Below are 21,061 nucleotides of genomic sequence, written 5' to 3' on the forward strand. Positions count from 1 at the left end.
ATTTATAGTAAGCAATATAACTTATAAGTTTTTAAGCCACATCACATCAAATGAAATATCAATCATAGCTCAATAAAATGTCTACTGTTAGTAACACCAATGGCTAAGTTTAAAGAAGCTTCATAGCTTCAGGGATTAATTGAAAGGAACCAGTGCACTCAATTTCATGATAAAGTAGAACTCCATGAAGAGCTGAATCATAAAAGAGTTCCAATAATATTGGGGCCTTTCAATTTTGCCAGGGTTCTGTACTTCACTTTATATAATTTTTAACTGTAGAGAAGAAATAAGATATAATCACTTAAGGCAAAGATTTCTCCTGTGAGCTCTCTTACACAAATCTAATGCTGTCTCTCTCTTTCTTGTTTTAATTTTCATAATTATGCAACTTATGTATAAAAAGTGAAAAAAGCAAAAGTTCATATTTCAGTAAGTTTTCATGAAGTAAACACTCCCATGTAACTATCAACCACATCAAGAAAGAATATTACCAGCACTTCAGAAACCCCTCCCACGACCACTTCCTGTCCCTTAAGGACAACTGCTACGAGGTTTTTCTACACCTCAGTTTGCCATTTTTGAACTTCATTTAAATAGGCCGATACAGTGTATACTCTTCTGTGTCTAATTTTTTCAGTCATCAAGTTTGTGAAATTATCTTCCTCTGTGGCAGATGTTCAAAAAAATTTTATATCATTTACTTTAGAAAAATTGGTTTAGATTTTGTCTGTGTAGATTTTTAGACTGGATTTCTGTAGTGTCACAAAAACTTCAGATGCTCAAATTCTTTTTTAAATTGTCGATTTTATTTCTTAAATTAATGTATTTAGATATCCCAGTTGGTTGAACATCTCCTTGACAACACTCCCCTTTAACCCAATCTTCCATACTTAGCTGTACTAGCTGTATAATTTGTAATAACTCATGAAAACCCAGACACATACATAGGAATAGGAATTGGAATTCTGAAAATTTTAAGTGTAATTGGAAAATCAAACCTATGCTCACTTCATTAACTGATCTCTGTTTCTCTTCTATTCAGGTAGCTGAAATTAAGTCCCTCCCAAAATCAATGAATGAGACAAACCATTCTCGGGTGACAGAATTTGTGTTGCTGGGACTGTCTAGTTCAAGGGAGCTCCAACCTTTCTTGTTTCTTATATTTTCACTACTTTATCTAGCAATTCTGTTGGGCAACTTTCTCATCATCCTCACTGTGACCTCAGATTCCCGCCTTCACACACCCATGTACTTTCTGCTTGCAAACCTGTCATTTATAGACGTATGTGTTGCCTCTTTTGCTACCCCTAAAATGATTGCAGACTTTCTGGTTGAGCACAAGACTATCTCTTCTGATGCCTGCCTGGCCCAGATTTTCTTTGTTCATCTCTTCACTGGCAGTGAAATGGTGCTCCTAGTTTCCATGGCCTATGACCGTTATGTTGCTATATGCAAACCTCTCCACTACATGACAATCATGAGCTGCCGTGTATGTGTTGTGCTCGTCCTCATTTCCTGGTTTGTGGGCTTCATCCATACCACCAGCCAGTTGGCATTCACGGTTAATCTGCCATTTTGTGGTCCTAATAAGGTAGATAGTTTTTTCTGTGACCTTCCTCTAGTGACCAAGTTAGCCTGCATAGACACTTACGTTGTCAGCCTACTGATAGTTGCAGATAGTGGCTTTCTTTCTCTGAGTTCCTTTCTCCTCTTGGTTGTCTCCTACACTGTAATACTTGTTACAGTTAGGAATCGCTCTTCTGCAAGCATGGCGAAGGCCCGCTCCACATTGACTGCTCACATCACTGTGGTCACATTGTTCTTTGGACCGTGCATTTTCATCTATGTGTGGCCCTTCAGCAGTTACTCAGTTGACAAAGTCCTTGCTGTATTCTACACCATCTTCACACCTATTTTAAACCCTGTAATCTACACGCTAAGAAACAAAGAAGTGAAGGCAGCTATGTCAAAACTGAAGAGTCGGTATCTGAAGTCTGGTCAGGTTTCTGTAGTCATAAGAAATGTTCTTTTCCTAGAAACAAAGTAAACTTATGAGACTGTTACCACTTTAGCCCTGTCTCCATATGCTTACAAGTGGATTCACTGTAATCTTAAAGCAAATCAACTTGGCCTGTGGGAAAGGTCAGTTGATTGATTTGAAGCAAACTGTAATGATAATAAAAACTCATGAAATAAACTTTAGTGATTTTAAATATTCTTTCTCCATTGTATATTTTTAATATCCTACTTTGTATTCTTTATTTTAAAACTTCTTAAGATATAGACTTTGATGACATTGAGAAAATGACATTGCCTTATAAATGGTTAATATACTGTTATCTCTCCCTTTGAAAACAGTACTACTCACACCAACTTTGGAGTAATGACAGGTGCCTATCTCCAAGCCACAGAGATAAGAGATCTATTTATAAGTATATGATATGTGATATACAGCATGTGATAGATCTAGATACGAATGCATTTTATACTGCACTATATATCTGACAGCACATGAAGACACATCTATGAATAGTGTGAAAGATACAGTAAAATGTAAAAGGGCATGACTAACCAGCAGAAGGCACTTACATTCAACACTTTCACAAACCCTTCATCACAGTGGCTGCTTAATATATGTTGTTCATGAAAAACAACCACCTGAACAAATTTATTTACTGGTGTGTTTTGTATTGGCCTATGTTAACTTCTGTTTAATACCGATAAAATAATCTGGGGAACCAGAGATGAGTTATAATTCTCTACCACTTATCTTCATGATAGTAGGAGTCTGAATCTTAGTATAAAATATTTTCCCCCTAGATTTTTATGATCTTATCTTCTTAGAGTATTTTTATATTAGTATTTGGTAGATGTAATTTTTCTATGTGGATGTTTTAATTCAGTTGATATTTCATTTTTAAATTGCCCAAGTAGGCTCCGAAAATGACAGAACCCTATTTCAAGACCTTAGAGTTCATCATAAATTTACCCCTCCCTGATCACTTACAAGACCAAGATTTTTGGGGATTCGCCACTACAGGCTATTTTAGGCCTTTCCTCTTTTATAGCATTCAAGGCTATTTCTATATTTTTTTACTGGGTTCTAGTCACAGTCTGGTATAATGTTAACCGATTGTTTTCCAGACTCAGTCTTTAGAGTCTCCTAAAGGGATTCAATAATTCCTGTTAGTGAAGGGGAAAACATGTTTCTGAGCCAAAGGGTTCCGAGTTATTTAAGAATAACAAAATGAAAATAAAACAAATGTGCATTAACATTTAAGTATAAGAAAAATATTAAATACAAAAAAGTATAAGTAAAAAAAGTAAGTATAAAAACGTAGTAAAACTTTTTACAATAATACAACACTTCCACAATTTTACAATATTTTTGCATATTCTAATTTTATGCATAAAACAAATGATATACTGTGGTACTAGTACTAATTACCACTGAGTTAACATTGAACAACAAGAAATGTAGTAATAGTTTTACATCTTTTTAAGCTTTAAAATATCTCTAGGATATATTTATTCCTTTCATTTTACATATGATAAAAATAAGGTAAAGAAGCATTAAGAATATGGTGCAATATTATAAAGCTAGAAAATAGAAGAATGGATTTCCTATGCAGGTTTTGTGGTGTTTTGTTTTTTTGGTTTCTTTGACCCAGATGGCACACTTTTTAAATGTATTACTGCTTATAGTAATACATTTACTGTGTATTATAGTTGGAGTACAGTGTGCCTTGTCCAGAAAATATGATTCTCTGGTTATCCTCTCACACACTTTTTCCTATTCCTAGTATGCAAAAAAGTCTCTGAATATTATGTTTTTCACTAAAGAGGGTACCCAAGTTCCTTGCAAAGTTACTCAAATAACAAGAGTGCAGGGTGACTGGTACAGTTTTTCTGTAAACTGGACATTAAAATAAAAGCACAATGGGTTTTTCTTAAAGCACTAACCTGTTCTTTAACAAAAATTATAAAGGCTTAAAAAGAGTCTATAAAAATCTTACCTTATGGTCAGACATAAAAATTGGATAAATATGCCTACAAGGTTTTATTAAAATTGACATTAATTTTAATGTCAAAATTTAACATTAATGGCACGCTAATATAAAGATGAAATTTAGCTTATCTTGTATAAAATCATACAGGAAGCATTGTCAAATATAAAATGGTGTTTGGCTTTCTTTGGTCTAAAAACTAATAAAAATAGGTGCTAAAGAGAATTCAGAAGGAAAATGGATATTGCTAGACCAGAGAGAAATGTTATCCAAGCCCCTTATAAGGGAGCTCTTGTTCCAACTGCATCAAGGGACCCATTGTGGGCCCCAAGCCATGTGTGAGGCAGTCCTCAGAGTTTATGGGTGCATAGGAATTTATACCCTGGCCAAATGGGTTACAGACAGTTGCTTAGTAAAAGATTACCCCTTGGGGGAAGGAGTCCAGGCTTAAGGCCATTCCAAAGTATCCAGAATGATTACACACAGATGCCTCCAACTGGTTGTCTAAAATATTTATTAGTAATAGTAGATCACCTTACTCATTGGGTAGAAGCTATTCCCTTTTCAAGTACAACTGCTAATAATGTAGTCAAGGCTTTAATTGAAAATATTATATCCAGGTTTAGATTAACAGAAGACATTAATTCATGCAATGGGACTCATTTCACAGCACATGTCATTAAGAAATTATCCCAGGTACTGGATGTAACATGGGATGATCATACTCCCTGGAACCCATCTTCATTAGGGAAAGTAGAAAGGCCTATTACCCTGTTAAGAGTCTGAACTGCTCCCCGAAAAGACATATGCCTATCCCCTTAAGAGATGCTTTATGGATCACCTTATCTACATTCTACTACTGATCTTCCTACATTTGAAACAAAAGATCAGTTTCTCAGAAATTATATACTTGGTTTATCTTCCATTTTATCTTCCCTCAGAACTAAAGGTCTTTTAGCACGGATGCCACCTCTAGAGTTTCCAGTCCACCAACATCGGCCTGGGGACCACGTCCCCATCAAATGTTGGAGAGAAGGAAAAGCTGGAACCGGCCTGGGAAGGACCTTACCTAATGCTCCTAACTACGGAAATCACAGTCCAAATAGCAAAAAAAGGATGGACCCATTACACCAGAGTCAAGAAAGCGCCACCCCCTCCAGAGTCATGGGCCATAGTCCCAGGGGAAAACCCTACCAAACTAAAGCTAAAAAAAATTTAACTTCCTTTCATCTATTCTATTACTCCTTCTTTCCTCACTCTATTGCTGACCACCTAGTTATTAATGTAACTAAGTCAATTTCACCTCAAACTGTTACATTTGATGCTTTCCTTGTTACATCCTGTGGAGACTTTTTAAGTCAAAGACAGCTCTCCACTTCAGAAAAGTACCTCTGTCCTTCCTGGCTCTTCTCAGACTGGACATTATTGAATTGGGATCATTTAGTCTGGGAAGATTTCAATGAGAACCCCGGCGTCAGCTGGGGTCTTGCCCCCCATAGACAGAGCTTTTATGCTGAAGTTGGTCCAACGTTCTGTGGACCACTAAAGAGCAAGAATGGGCTGCCTCAACCAGTAGTTGTAATTTCCTAAAGCCATACATTCATTTTACTAAAGGAATGGCTTCACCTAGCTGTCAGCTAAACCAGTGCAATCCAATACAGGTTATTATCCCAAACCCTCAAAGCTCTTCCCCTTCTCTAAGCCAGTTCCCTTCTTTAAGCCAGTTTTTATGGTATGGGGGATGAGGTTTCAGGAACAGACCCTTTCAGATACTTTGAAATATGTTTCATTGATCCCCCACCACCTACACCTTCCCCTAAGCCTTCTTCCAAAACCTCTCACAATGAAACGGTTGTTCCTCCTCCATCTAATGGTAGGACCAAAGTAGATGATGTAGAAGTAAATGATTTAAAACAAACTTTAGTAATAACGACAGGATATCAAGATGCAAATGCCTGGTTTGAATGGATCAAATATTCCATCTGCAGGTTAAACAAAAGCAACTGTTATGCTTGAGTGCATGGAAGGCCAGAGGCCTAGATTGACCCCTTTCCACTAGGTTGGTGCTCCAGTTGACCAGGCATGGGCTGCATGGTAGCTCTTTTCCAGGATTACACAGCCTGGGGTAACAAGTCATGTCAAGTTCTCTCTCTGCTATATCCCAAAGTTCAACACTCTGCAGGTCAGCCCCCGAAAGACCATCCAGCTTCCGTCTCCCCACATTAATTTCACTTCTTGTCTCTCATGACAGGGAGGAAACTTAGCATTTCTTGGAGACCTGAAAGGATGCATAGAGCTTAATACTTTCCAAGAGCTTACCAATCAGTCAGCCCTTGTTCATCCCCGAGCAGATGTATGGTGGTATTGTGGTGGACCTTTACTGGACTCTCTGCCAAGTAACTGGAGTGGCACTTGTGCTCTTGTCCAGTAGGCTATCCCTTTCACCCTGGCATTTCATTAACCAGAGAGAGGAAAAATACAACATCATAAAACAAGGGAAGCCCTTTATGGGTCTTCTGACTCTCACATTTATTTAGATGTAATTGGGGTCCCATGAGAAGTACCAGATAAATTTAAAGCCAGAGATCAAATAGCTGCAGGATTTGAGTCAATATTTTTGTGGGTGACAATGAATAAAAACATAGATTGGATAGATTACATTTATTAGAACCAACAGTGGTTTATTAACTACACTAGAGATGCTGTTAAAGGAATAGCTGAGCAATTAGGGCCTACTAGCCAGATGGCTTGGGAAAATAGAATAGCCTTAGACATAATATTAGCAGAAAGAGGAGGAGTCTGCACCATGATTAAAACTCAATGTTGTACCTTCATCCCAACAACACCACCCCTGATGGAAGTACAACAAAGGCATTGCAAGGTCTAACTGCCCTGTCCAATGATTGAGCCAAAAACTCAGGAGTGAATGACCCCTTCACAGGGTGGGTAGTAAAAAGATTTAGCAAATGGAGAGGAATCGTAGCCTCAATTCTTACTTCTCCTGCAGCTGTAGTAGGTGTACTCATTCTTGTCAAGTGTTGTGTCATACCATGCATCTATGGGCTGGTGCAAAGACTCACAGAAGCAGCATTTACTAAAACCTCCCTTAGCTCTCCTTCACCTTATTCAGATCAGCTTTTTCTTTTAGAGGATTAAGTCGAGCAGCAAAGCCAAGATATGTTAAAAAAAAAAAAAAAAAAGTTTGAAGAGGAAATACTATGAAAATTGAAAGGGGGAAAATTGTAGGATATCATAAATTCCTCCTCAAAGGTTTTAGCCTACAAATTGTTAAGTGCAATGAGTTCTGAGATCCCCTCCAAAGAACCAATGTATCAGCATGTTTGGCTCCCCGTTCTTTGTTCTTCATTTTAAAGTTAATTTCCTTGTTCTTTATGTCTCCTTGCCCCTAGTTTCAGTAAATAACCTCCTCCTACCCTCTATCACCTGCTCTGACCCTAGTCACCCTTGTTCACCTGCTCTGGTCTTAGTCATCCTTGGTCATCTGCTCTGCTCTTAGTAATCCTGAGTCACCTGTTCTGTAACTGTTCTTCCCACCAAACTACTCATCCTGCCACTCTGGCTCGTACCTCTGTTCTCTTTAAAATAGCCAATCTGAATTAGCTTAGATGTGTGGTCTGACCCTAGCCAATAGGGAAATGACACAGCAGCAGGGGCTACCTGTGTTAGGGATAAGAACCCCTTCCCCTCCCTTGTTCAGGTGTGCTCTCACCGTTGCTCCATCCATGAGACACACCCTTCTATAGAAGTAAAATTGCCTTGCTGAGAAAATTCATGTTTGAGTGCTATTTCTTTTGTGGCACCAAATATTTATTTCCAACACTCTCTTCTAGCTATTTTGTAATATACAGGCTACCACATATATGTGAATAGAATAGGAAATAATTGATCATATAGAGTAGAGATTGGCAAATTTCTTCTGTAACAGGCCAGATATTAAATATTTAGACTTTATGAGGTGCATACAGTCTCTGTTGCACATTGTTCCTTACTGTTGCATTTTTTTCTTTTTTATATCCCTTTAAAAATATAAAAACCCTTCTTAGCTTGTGGGCCATACATAAACAGACTATAAGTGAGATTTGGCCCATGGAGCCATAATTTGCCAACCCTGCCTATAGATAATCAATTATAGTAGGGGACACAGAAAGCAAGTAAACAAGCAAACAAACAATAAGTAAGTGTTAAACTAGCAAGAAAACATCACTACCTATAACATATAAATCACTCCCAAGGGATCCCTTGTAATATTATGGTGATCTCATCTACTCTCCTCCCACCAGAGAACCACTGGCCTACTTTTTGTCACTTTAGATTAGTTTGAATTTTGTAGAGTTTTAGAAAATTGAAATCATACACTAAATACTAATTTTTTAATCTGTTTTTCACTTTGTCTAATCATTTTTTCAATTCATACATGGTCATTACAGGAAAGGTGTCTGGATCCAGACTCCAAGAGAGGGTTCTTGGATCTCATGTAAGAGAGAATTCAGAGTGAGTACACAGAGTAAAGGGAAAGCAAGTTTATTAAGAAAGTAGAGGAATAAAAGAATGGCTACTCCATAGACAGAGACACCCCAAGGGCTGCTTGTTGCCCATTTTTATGGTTATTTCTTGAGTATATGCTAAACAAGGAGTGGATTATTCATGCCTCCCCATTTTAGACCATATAGGGTAACCTCCTGATGTTGCCATGGCATTTGTAAAGTGTCATGGCGCTGGCAGAAGTGTAGTAGTGAGGACGACCAGAGGTCACTCTTGTCACCATCTTGATTTTGGTGGGTTTTGGCTGACTTCTTTGCTGCAACCTGTTTTATCAGCAAGGTCTTTATGACCTGTATCTTGTGCCAACTTCCTATCTCATCCTGTGACTTAGAATGCCTTAACCTTCTGGAAATGCAGTCCAGTAGATCTCAGTCTTATTTTACCTAGCTCCTGTTTAAGATGGAGTTGCTCTGGTTCAAACACCTCTGACATTTCCCCCTCACTTTTATAAGAGAATCCTTAATACTAAGGGCTGCAAAGGGATGAAGATCCATCTTCTGAAACTTCTTCAGGCTGAATAGAGGTAATGACATTCCTGCCTAATTATTAGGGTCCCCTGTATTTGGGGTAGAGAGGAGCTCAGTCAGAAAGCATCAGTATGGTGAGGGCCATTCCTAACTCTGAGTTCTGACAAAAGGTGATATCTGGGAGATTAATAAGTGTTTAATTTAAGGAAACTGAATAAGTTTATCCTACATTCCCACACAGAGAGTACAACAGCAATATATTCCACAAGAGTAAAGCAAAATAAGTAAAAATATCCTAAGTGAACTAAATTAGAAGGCTTTCCGTGAACTGGGCAATTGTTGGAACCAAGCTAATATCAGATTACTAGCCAATTCCAATATGTGCCCAGAATTAGAAATATTGATTCAGATTTTTACATTATCCATTCCTCTTGTTTCTTCTGAACAGCAGTCAGAGACCACTGGTTGGCTTAGGAGGATTCTTGTTAAAGTCTGGCCAAGAACTTAGCTATCAAAAGTTGGCAGTAAAAAAAGAATTTGATTTCAAGGTTGCAGGAATTCTTACCAAACTGACTTAACAGGATTTTTCACTAAAACATGGCTAGGTAAGTCAAGAGAGTAGGGTGTTGTGTCAAAAAAGAACAGGGGTGGCTATACTAATATTAGAAAAATTCGGCTTTAAATAAAAATGTTTACAAGAGACATAGAAGGATATTATATACTCATGAAAGGTTAAATACAGTAAGAAGATATAACAATCACAAACGCTTACAAACCACCAAAATATTTGAAGCAAAAACTGACATAATGGAAGGGAGAAATAAGCAATTCTACAATAACAGTTTAAGACTTCAATACCCTACTTTCAATATGGATAAAACAACCAGATAGAAGATAGGTAAGGAAAATAGAGGACTTAGAATAAACCAAATAGTTCTAACATGCACAGAATATTTACCCAACAACAGCATACACATTCTTCTCAAGTGTATATGGAATATTTTCAAGATAGAAAATATGTTAGGCCCAAATTAGGTCTCAGGAGATTTAAAAGATAGCTATCACACAAAAAATATTTTCTGAACACAACGAACTAAAATTAGAAATCAATAACAGAAGTAAAACTGGAAAACTGACAAAATTGTGGAAATTAAATACACTCTTAAACCATCAATTGATTAAAGAAGAAACCACAGTGGAAATTAGAAAATATTTAGAGACTAATGAAAATGACAACACAACATACCAAAACTAATGGGATACAGCAAAAGCAGTATGAAGGAGAAAATTTATAGTGATAAATGTATACATTCTAAAAACTAAAAGTTTTTTTTCAAGTTGACTAGGGAAATTACATACCAGCTCTTCTCAGAAAGATCAAAGTTACCAGTGAAAGAACAAGTTTTGAATGGAAAGTATAGAGAAGTGAGGACCTGTTGGAGTGCTCATGGGAAGAAGCTGCAGCACAGAAGAAGAATGCAGCAAGACTCTGGCTGATATCAACCTCTGAGCAACTCAGAGCTTAGCCAAAAGGGTAGGTGGAAGTTGCTTCTTTCTACACCCCTCTAATGACCTGCCGAGTGCTAAATGGTTGGGGAGGCCCTTTGCTCTTGCTAGCCAGGGAAACACAATCAGTAACGATTACAGAATTTCCTGAGAACACAGAACCAGTGGCCAGCTCGCACAGCCATACCCACTCTCCTTTTGGACCTGAACTGAGATGGTGGGCACCATACTGGTCGTGCACCAGTGTGTCACTTTCCTTCCCAAGGATCCTCTGCCATTAAGTCACTGCACCACCAGACCAACTGCAAATATACTCCACAACCTGCTCTGACTTTGGCAAGCACAAGGGACCAGTGGGTGCCTGGGGAATTGTAGGTTCTCTGGAGGTCTTACTCTCAGTACGGAGTCACACTTTAAGGAGCCGGGGAGCACAGCCTGCCAAAGTATTCCCTGGGACAAAGGAAATACAGATGTGGCACCAACTGAGGAACGAGACAGCATCAATATCCAGGAATAATTATGAAGAAGAGGATCGTCTCCCACCTTTCATCCATTGTACACTGTTATGAATGCAGCAGCAGTTCTTCCTGCAAGAGCTGGTGAGTGTGCACTGAAAGAAAGTGATTCTTTGTGCTTTCAGCAGGTGTGGTGGATCCACCCCTGCTGAAAATGAGACTGCGCCTGCTCTGGCTTTCACAAGGGGTGGGGTTCAACTCCCCCTTCCAACACAGAGTGGCAACACCCTGACAAGAGAGGATAGACTACAAAGTTGTGTGTCCTGTACTGGAGGAAGAGGTTCTACCCTGACCCTCATTATAGTGGTAGCCATCAGAGAGGCAGATCCATGGCCCACAAAGGCACTGCGCTGGGAACTAAAGGATGAAGATTTTACAAACAAGGTCATGAGACCTGTGACAGGGATATGATAGGGAAGTAGACTGCATTTCTGCTAGTTCAGGATGAAGAGCTGGTGCACCCCTCCATCTCTTTCCTGGAGGCTTCAGGGCACTCCATCATGATCTCTTCCTGCCATGCTCATCAGCACAAATTCATCCACTGGGCAGCAGCTTACCTGCCATATCATACTCCTAAGTGCTATATACTGGACTACAGCTTGAACTGCACCATCAAATAAAAAATACATGGCTATACCAAACAATATCTGATAAAGCCACCACACAAAGCGTATCCACAACCAACATGTAGAGCCTTGTCCCCCACCAAAAGCATTCAGAAACTAAGCCAAATATAATACACAACATCCACCACAGTTACACCCTCAAAGGAAAAAAAATAAAGAGCCCCATCCATACAATACAAATTCAAAAATAAGAAGCAACACTTTCCTCAGATGAGAAAAATCAGCATAAGAACTCCAGCACTACAAAAAATCACAGTGTTTCAACATCTCCAAAAGATTCCACTAGCTGCTTAGCACTGAAACCTAACCAGATTGAAATGTCTGAAATGACAGATTAAAAAATTCTAAGTATGGGTTGTAAGGAAACTCGAGATTCAAGAGGATGTTGAAATCCAATAGAAAAAAAAACAGTAAAATGATTCAGGATATGAAAGATGACATAGGTATATTAACAAAAACCTAAACAGAACTTCTGAAATTGAAAAATTTACTACACGAATTTCAAAATACAATCAGAAGACTTAATTGCAGACTAGACAAGCAGAATAGAGAATGCCAGAGCTCAAAGACCATGTTTCAAATTAACTCAGTCAGACAAAAATAGAGGGAAAGAATTTAAAAAATGAACAAAGTCTTCAAGAAATATCATATGATATTATGTTAAACAACAAAGACCTATGACTTACTGGCATTCCTGAGAAAGAATAAGAAAGAGTAAGCAAATTGGAAAACATATTTCAGGAAATAATTAAATAAAATTTCCCCAATCTTGTTAGAGACATTGCCATCCAGATATAAGAAATTAAGAAAACTACTGAGAGATACTAAACCATGTGACCATCCCCAAGGCAAATAGTCATCAGACTATTCATGATTAATGTGAAATAAAAAAAAAAATCTCAAAGGAAGCTAGAGAAAAGGGCCAAATTACACATAAAGGGAATACCATCAGACTAACGGTGGACATCTCAGCAGAAACCTTATAAGCCAGAAGAGATTGGGGTCTATTTTTAGCATTTTGAAAAAACATAAATGCCAAGCAAGAATTATACATCCCACCAAACTAAGCCTTATAAACAAAGAAGAACTAATCTATTTTCTAGACAAGAAAATGCTAAGGGAATTTGTTACCACCAAATCAGTCCCAAGAAAATTTTTAAAAGAGTTCTAAAAATGGAAATGAAAGAATAATACTTGTTATCATAAAAGCACACATAAGTATAAAGCTAACAGACCCTATAAAGCAACTACACAATCAAGATTACAAAAAAAACTACCTAACAACACTACAACAGAACAAACTCTTACATGTAAATATTAACCTTGAATGTAAACAGCTCAATTGCTCCATTTAAAAGATAGAGTGGCAAATTGGATAAGAAAACAAGACACTACCTTCTGTTGCCTTCAAAAGACCCATCACACATGTAATGACACCAATAGGCTCAAAGTACAGTGATGAAGAAAGATCTATCAGACACGTGGAAAAAGGGCAGGTGTCACAATTCTTTTTTTTTTTTTTTTCTGAGATGGAGTTTCACTCTTGTTGCATAGGCTGGAGTACAATGGTGTGATCTCGGCTCACTGCAACCTCTGCCTCCCGGGTTCAAGTGATTCTCCTGCCTCAGGCTCCCTAGTGGCTGGGATTACAGGCGCCCACCACCACACCCAGTTGATTTTTTTGTGTTTTTAGTAGAGATGGGGTTTCACCATGTTGGCCAGGCTGGTCTCAAACTCCTGACTTCAGGTGATCCACTCACCTCGGCCTCCCAAAGTGCTGAGATTACAGGCGTGAGCCACCATGCCTGGCCATGTCACTATTCTTGTATCACATAAAACAGACTTTAAACCAATAATAGTAACAAAGGTAAAGAAGGGCATTATATAATAATAAAGGACTCAATTCAATAAGAAGATTTAAATATCCTGCATACATATGCATCCAACATCAGAGCACCCAGATTTATTAAAAAACTACTACTAGATGTAAGAAAAGATACAGATAGCCATGCAATAATGGTGGAGGACTTCCACACACCACTGACAATATTAGACATACCATCAAGGCAGAAAACTCACAAAGAAATTCTTGACTTAATCTGTACACTTGACCAAATGGACTGAATAGACATCTACAGAATACTTCACCCCAAAACAAAAGAGTATGCATTCTTCTCATCTATGCAGGGAACATTCTCTAAGATTGGCCACATGCTCAGTTATAAAGTAAGTCTTAATAAATTCAAAAAAATCAAAATCATGCAAAGCATCTTCTCAGACAACAATGGAATAAAATTAGAAATCAACACCAAGAGAAAATCTCAAAACCACACAAATACATGGAAACTAAACAACTTGCTCCTGAATGACTGTTGGATAAACAAGGAAATTAAGGTAGAAATCAAAAAGTTCTTTGAAATAAATAAAACTTGAGACAAGACAGACTAAAACCTCTAAGGAGTAGTGAAAGCAGTGTTACAAGGAAAGTTTATAGTGGTAAACTTCTACCATCAAGAAGACAGAAGGCATGGTAGCTCATGCCTGTAATCCTAGCACTTTGGGAGGCTGAGGCAGGCAGATCGCCTGAAGTTAAGAGTTCCAGAGCAGCTTGGCCAACATGGTGAAACCCCATCTCTACTAAAAAAAATACACAAAGTTGCCTGGCATGGTGGCAGGTGCCTGTAATCCCAGCTACTCGGGAGGCTGAAGCTGGAGAATCGCTTGAACCCAGGAGGTGGAGGTTGCAGTGAGCAGAGATCACACCATTGCATTCCAGCCTGGGTGAGAAGGGTAAAACTCCATCTCAAAAAAAAAAAAATAGAAGATAGAAAGATCACAAATAAATAACCTTTCCTTGCCTCTAAAGGGACTAGAAAAATATGAACAAACTAAACAAAGTTAGCAGAAAAAAATAACTAAGATCAGAACAGAAGTCAATAAAATTCAGACCACAAAAAATATAAAGAATCAATAAAACAAAAAGTTGGTTATTTGAAAGGCTAAACAAGAATGATAGAGGATTCGCTAGGTTAATAAAGAAAAGAGAGAGAAGATCCAAATAAGCAAAATCAGAAATGACAAAGATGACATTACAACTGATACTACAGAAATACAAAGGATCCCCAGAGATTACTATGAACATCTTTATGTGCACAAATTAGAAAATCTAGAGGAAATTGATACATTCCTGGAAATACACAGTGTTATAAGACTGAACCAGGAAGAAATGGAAACCCATAACAGACCAATAATGAGTTACAAAATTGAATCAGAAAAAAAAAAAAAACCGTACCAACCAAGAAAATCTCTGGACCAGATGGATTCACAGCCGAATTCTACCAGACATAAAAAGAAGAGATGGTACTAATCCTAATAAAACTATTCCCCCAAATTGAGAAGGAGATATTCCTCCCTAACTCATTCTATGAAACCAATATTATTCTGATACCAAAATCTGGCAAGGACACAACAAAAAAAAAAGGAAAAGAAAACTATAAACCAATATCCCTGATGAACATAGATGCAAAACTGCTCAACAAAATGCTAGCAAACTGAATATAGCAGCACATCAAAAAGATAATTTATTATGATCAACTGGGCTTTATTCCTGGAATATAAGGAGAGTTCAACATATGAAAATCAATAGAGGTGATTTACCATATAAACAGAATTAAAAACAAAAACCATACAATCATTCTAATAGACACAAATAAAGCACTTGATAAAATTCAACATCCTTTCATGCTAAAAATCCTCAACAAACTAGGCATCAAAGAAATGTGATAAGAGCTACCTATCACAAAAGGAGAGCCAACATTATATTGAACAGGCAAAAGTTGAAAGAATTTTCCCAAAACTTGAAATAAGACAAGGATTTCTACTCTCATGATTCCTATTTAATAGAGTACTAAAAGTCCTAACCAGAACAAACAGGAAAGAGAAAGAAATGAAAGTCATCCAAATTAGAAAAAAAAGTCAAATTATCTTTGTTCACTGATTATAATTCTACACCTAGAAAACACTGAAGATTTCTCCAAAATAATCCTAGATCTGATAAACAACTTTAGTAAAGTTCAGTCAACATACAAAAATAAGTAGCATTTATAAACACCAATAACATTCAAGCTGAGAACCAAAGCAAAAACATAATTTCATTTACTACAAGAAAAAAATAAAATACCTAGGAATATATTTAATCAAAGAGATGAAAGATTTTTGCAAGGAGAACTTCCAAACCCTGATGAAAGAAATCATAATTGACACAAACAAATGGAAAAACATTGCATGCTCATAAATTGGAAGAATCAATATAATTTAAATAGCCATACTACCCAAAGCAATCAACAGATTTAAAACAATTCCTATCAAATTACCAATATCATTTTCTTCAGAATTAGAAAAAACAATCTTAAAATTCATACAGAATCAAAAACAGCCCAAATAGCCAATGCAATTCTAAGCAAAAAAACAAGGCTGAAGGCATCACATTACCTGACTTTAAACTGTAATACAAGGCTCTAGTAACCAATACAGCCTGGTATTGGTAAAAAAAAAATAGACATGTAGATCATGAGAACAGAAGAGAGAACCCAGAAATAAAGCCTCACACCTATAACCAACTGATAGCCATCAAACTTGACACAAATTAACAATGGGGAGAGGACACCCTATTTGATAAATTGTGCTGAAATAACAGGCTAACCACATACAGAAGAATGAAACAGGATGAGTACCTCTAACAATATACAAAAATCAACTCAATGTGGATTAAATACTTAAATGTAAGACCTCAAAGTATAAAAATTCTAGGAGAAAGCCTAGGAAAATATCTTTGGGATATTGGCCTAGGCAAATAATTTATAACTCAGATCTCAAAAGAATATGTAACAAAAATAAAAAGTGGCATCCCAGCACTTTGGGAGGCCAAGGCAGGTGGATCATCTGAGGTCAGGAGTTCAAGACCAGTCTGGCCAACATAGTGAAACCCCATCTCTACTAAAAATACAAAAGTTAGCCAGGTGTGGTGGTGGCTGCCTGTAGTCCCAGCTACTCAGGAGGCTGAGGCAGGAGAATCGCTTGAACTTGGGGTTGAAGGTTGCAGAGAGCCAAGATCGGGCCACTGCACTCCAGCCTGGGCAACAAGAACAAAACTCTGTCTGTAAATAGATAAATAAATAAATAAATGGCAATTGTGACTTAATTATACTAAAGAGCTTCTGTACAGCAAAAGAAACTATCAAGAGTAAAAAGAAAATATACAAAATTGGATAAAATATTTGCAAACTATTCATCCAACAAAGGACTAATATCTAGAATCTATGAGGAAATTAAACAAATCAACAACAACAAAAAAAAACGAAACCCATTAAAAACTGGGCAAATAAAGAGACATTTCTCAAAAAGAGGAATACAAGTAGTCAAAAAACATGAAAAATGCTGAACACCATGAATCATCAGAGAAATACAGTACAAAGCCACAATGAGATTTCATCTCACACCAGTCACAATTGCTATTATTAAAAAGTCAAGAAACAACAGGTGTTGGCAAAAATGCAAAGGAAAGGGAACACATACAATGTTGGTGGGAATGTAAATTAGTTCAGCCACTGTGAAAAGCAGTATGTAGATTTCTCAAAGAACTAAAAACAGAAATATCATTTGACCCAGCATTAGATACCATTATTGGGTATCTACTCAAAAGAAAAGATATTGTTCTACCAAAAAGACACTTGCATTCCTATGTTTATCACAGCACTATTCACAATAGTAAAGTCCAAAAAGTCATAGTATCACCCTAGGTGCCCATCAATGGTAGACTGGATAAAGAAGATGTACACATACACCACCGAATATTATGTAGCCATGAAAAAGAATAAAATCCTGCCCTTTGCTGCAACATGTGTATTAGTCCATTTTCATACTGCTTTAATGAACTACCTGAGACTGGGTAATTTATGAACAAAAGAGGTTTAATTGACTCACAGTTTCACATAGCCTCAGGAAACTTATAATTATGGTGGAATGTGAAGGGGAAGTAAGCCACATTTTACATGGCATCAGGAGAGAGAAAGAGGGAGAGGGAAACTACCAAACACTTTTAAACCATCAGATCTCGTGAGAACTCATGCACTATCACAAGAACAGCATGGGGGAAACTGCCCCCATGAACGCATCACCTCCCACCAGGCTTTCCCTTGACATGTGGGGATTAAAATTCGAGATGTGATTTGGGTGAATCAGCAAAGTCATGGTATCAACCTAAGTGCCCATCAATGGTAGATTGAATAAAGAAAATGTTTATTGTCACTGAATATTGTATAACCATAAAAAGAATAAAATTATGCTCTTTGCTGCAACATGGATGCAGCTGGAGGTCATTATCCTAAGCTCATTAATATAGAAACAGAAAATTAAATACCACATGTTCTTACATATAAGTGAGAGATAAAAAATGGCCACACACAGACATAAAGATGGAAATAATAGACACTGCATTCTCCAAAATGGAGAAAGGAGGGAGAGGAGCAGGATTGAAAAACTCCCTATTGGGTATTCAGCAATCTCATTACTGTGTGTTTACCCTGTATTAGTCCATTCTCACTCCGCTATGGAAGAAATACTTGAGAAATACCTGGGTAATTTATAAAGAAAAGAGATTTAATTGACTCACAGTTCTACATGGGGAGGCTTTAGAAAACTTACAATCATGGCAGAAGGCACTTCTTCACAGGGCAGGAGAAAGAATGAGTGCCAGCAGGGCAAATGCCAGATGCTTAGAAAACCATGAGATATTGTGAGAACTCACTCATTATCATGAGAATAGTAGGGGGAAAACTGCTCCCATGATTCAATCGCTTCCCACCAGGTCCCTTCCATGACACATGGGGATTAGGGGAACTATAATTCAAGATGAGATTTGGGTGGGGACACAGCCAAACAATATCATTCTGCCCCTGGCACCTCCCAAATCTCAGGTCCTTTTTACATTTCAAAACCAGTCATGACTTTCTAACAGTCTCCCAAAGTCTTAGCTCATTCCAGCATTAACTAGAAAGGCCAAGTCCAAAGTTTCATCTGAGACAAAGCAAATTCCTTTTACCTATGAGCCTGTAAAATCAAAAGCAAGTTAGTTACTTCCTAGATACAATGGGGGTACAGGCATTGGGTAAACAAACCCATTCAAAATGGGAGAAATTGGCCAAAACAAAGGGGCTACAGGCCCCATGCAAGTCCAAAATCCAATAGTGCAGTCATTAAACCTTAAAGTTTCAAAATGATCTCCTTTGACTCCATGTCTCACATCCAGGTCATGCTGATGCAATAGGTGGGCTTCCGTGGTCTTGGGCAGCTCTGCCCCTGTGACTTTGCAGGGTACAGCCTTCCTCCCAGCTGCTTTCATAGGCTAGCATTGAGTGTCTGTAACTTCCAGGTGCATGGTGCAAACTGTCAGTGGAGCTACCATCCTGGGGTCTAGAGGATGGTGGCCATCTTCTCACAGCTCCATTAGGCAGTGACACAGTGGGGACTCTGCGTGGGTGCTCCCACCTCACATTTCCCTTCTGCATTGTCCTAGCAGAGGTTCTCCATGAGGGCCCCACCCCTGCAGCAAAGTTATGCCTGGACATTCAGGTATTTACATACATCCTCTGAAATCTAGGAGGAGGTGCCCAAACCTTAGTTCTTGACTTCTGTGCACCCACAGGCTCAACACCACATGGAAGCCACCCAGGCTTGGGGCTTATACCCTCTGAAGCAATAGCCTGAGCTGTACCTTGGACCCTTTTAGCCACAGCTGGAGCTGAAGCAGCTGGAATGCAGGGCACCATGTCCTGAGGCTGCATAGAGCAGGGGGGCCCTGGGCCCAGCTCACAAAACAATTTTTCCCTGGTAGGCCTCTGGGCCTGTGATGGGAGAGTCTTCTCGGAAGGTCTCCGACATGCCCTGGAGACATTTTCCCCATTGTCTTGGTGATTAACATTCAGCTCATCATAACTTATGCAAATTTATGCAGCTGAGTTGAATTTCTCTCCTATCACGTCATCAAGCTGCAAATTTTCCAAGCTGTTACGCTTTGCTTTTTCTTGAACACCTTGCTGCTTAGAAATTTCTTCAGCCAGATACCTTAAATAATCTCTCTCAAGTTCAATGTTTCGTGGATCTCTAGGGCAAGGACGAAGTGCCACCAGTCTCTTTGCTAAAGCATAGCAAGAGTCACCTTTATTCCAGCTCCCAACAAGTTCCTAATCTCTATCTGAGACCACCTCATCCTGGCTTTCATTGTCCATATCACTATCAGCATTTTGGTCAAAGCCATTCAATATGTCTCTAATGTGAAAGGAAAATAAATCTTGGGGTCCCAAAATCACTAAGCTAAAGGAAAAAGTCAACCTGGGAACTGCTTAGGGACAACCTGCCTCCCATTCTATTTAAAGTCACCCCTCTGCTCACTGAAATAAATGCATATCTGATTGCCTCCTTTGGAGAGGCTAATCAGAAACTCAAAAGAATGCAACCATTTGTCTCTTATCTACCTATGACCTGGAAGCCCCCTCCCCATTTCCAGTCTTCTTGCCCTTGCTTCGAGTTGCACCATCTTTCCAGAACAAACCGATATTCATTTTGCATATTTTGATTGATGTCTCATGTCTCCCTAAAATGTATAAAACCAAACTGTGCCCCGACCTCCTTGGGCACATGTTGTTAGGACCTACTGACACACAGGCACACATCCTCAACTTTGGCAAAATAAACATTCTAAATTAACTGGGACCTGTCTCAGACTTTTGGGGTTCATACTAGGAAGTTCCAAACTTTACCACATCTTCCTGTCTTCTGAGCCTTCCAAGGCTCTAGAAATTTCCATACTTTCCAATATTTTTCTGTCTTCTTCTGAGCCCTCCAAACTGTTCCAACCTCTTCCTGTTACCTAGTTCCAAAGTTACTTCCACATTTTTGGGTATTTTAATAGCAGCACCCCATGTCTGGTACCAATTTACTATATTAGTTCATTTTCAAGGTGCTATGAAGAAATACCCAAGACTGGGTATTTTCATATCTGGGTATCTTTATATCTGGGTATCTTTATAAAGAAAAGAGGCTTAATTGACTCACAGTTCCACATGGCTGGGGAGACCTCAGGAAAACAATCATGGTTGAAGGCACCTCTTCACAGGGTGGTAGGAGAGAGAATGAGTACCAGTAGGGGAAATGCTAGATGCTTAGAAAACCATGAGATCTCAGGAGAACTCACTCAGAGTCATGAGAACAGCATGGGGAAAACCGTTCCCATGATTCAATGACTCCCCACTGGGTCCCTTCAATGACACATGGGGGTTATGGGAACTCTTAATTCAAGATGTGATTTGTTTGAGGACCCA

At 38.3% G+C, this 21,061-nt stretch overlaps 1 protein-coding gene across 1 annotated transcript; it reads left to right on the forward strand.

Moving 5' to 3' along the window:
- The first annotated feature begins 1,000 nt into the window (after positions 1-1,000).
- On the forward strand, positions 1,001-2,047 carry LOC129013006 (olfactory receptor 4K15). The gene has a single exon (XM_054449274.2). It carries the CDS (start codon positions 1,001-1,003, stop codon positions 2,045-2,047), a length of 1,047 nt encoding a protein of 348 aa, XP_054305249.2.
- Positions 2,048-21,061: the final 19,014 nt, after the last annotated feature.

This window comes from Pongo pygmaeus, chromosome 15 (assembly GCF_028885625.2).
Source record: "Pongo pygmaeus isolate AG05252 chromosome 15, NHGRI_mPonPyg2-v2.0_pri, whole genome shotgun sequence".
NCBI classification, from domain to species: Eukaryota; Metazoa; Chordata; class Mammalia; order Primates; family Hominidae; genus Pongo; species Pongo pygmaeus.

Excerpts from the sequence above, each read along its gene's own strand:
- LOC129013006 (XM_054449274.2), top strand. The coding sequence starts at position 1,001 with ATGCTCACTTCATTAACTGATCTCTGTTTCTCTTCTATTCAGGTAGCT.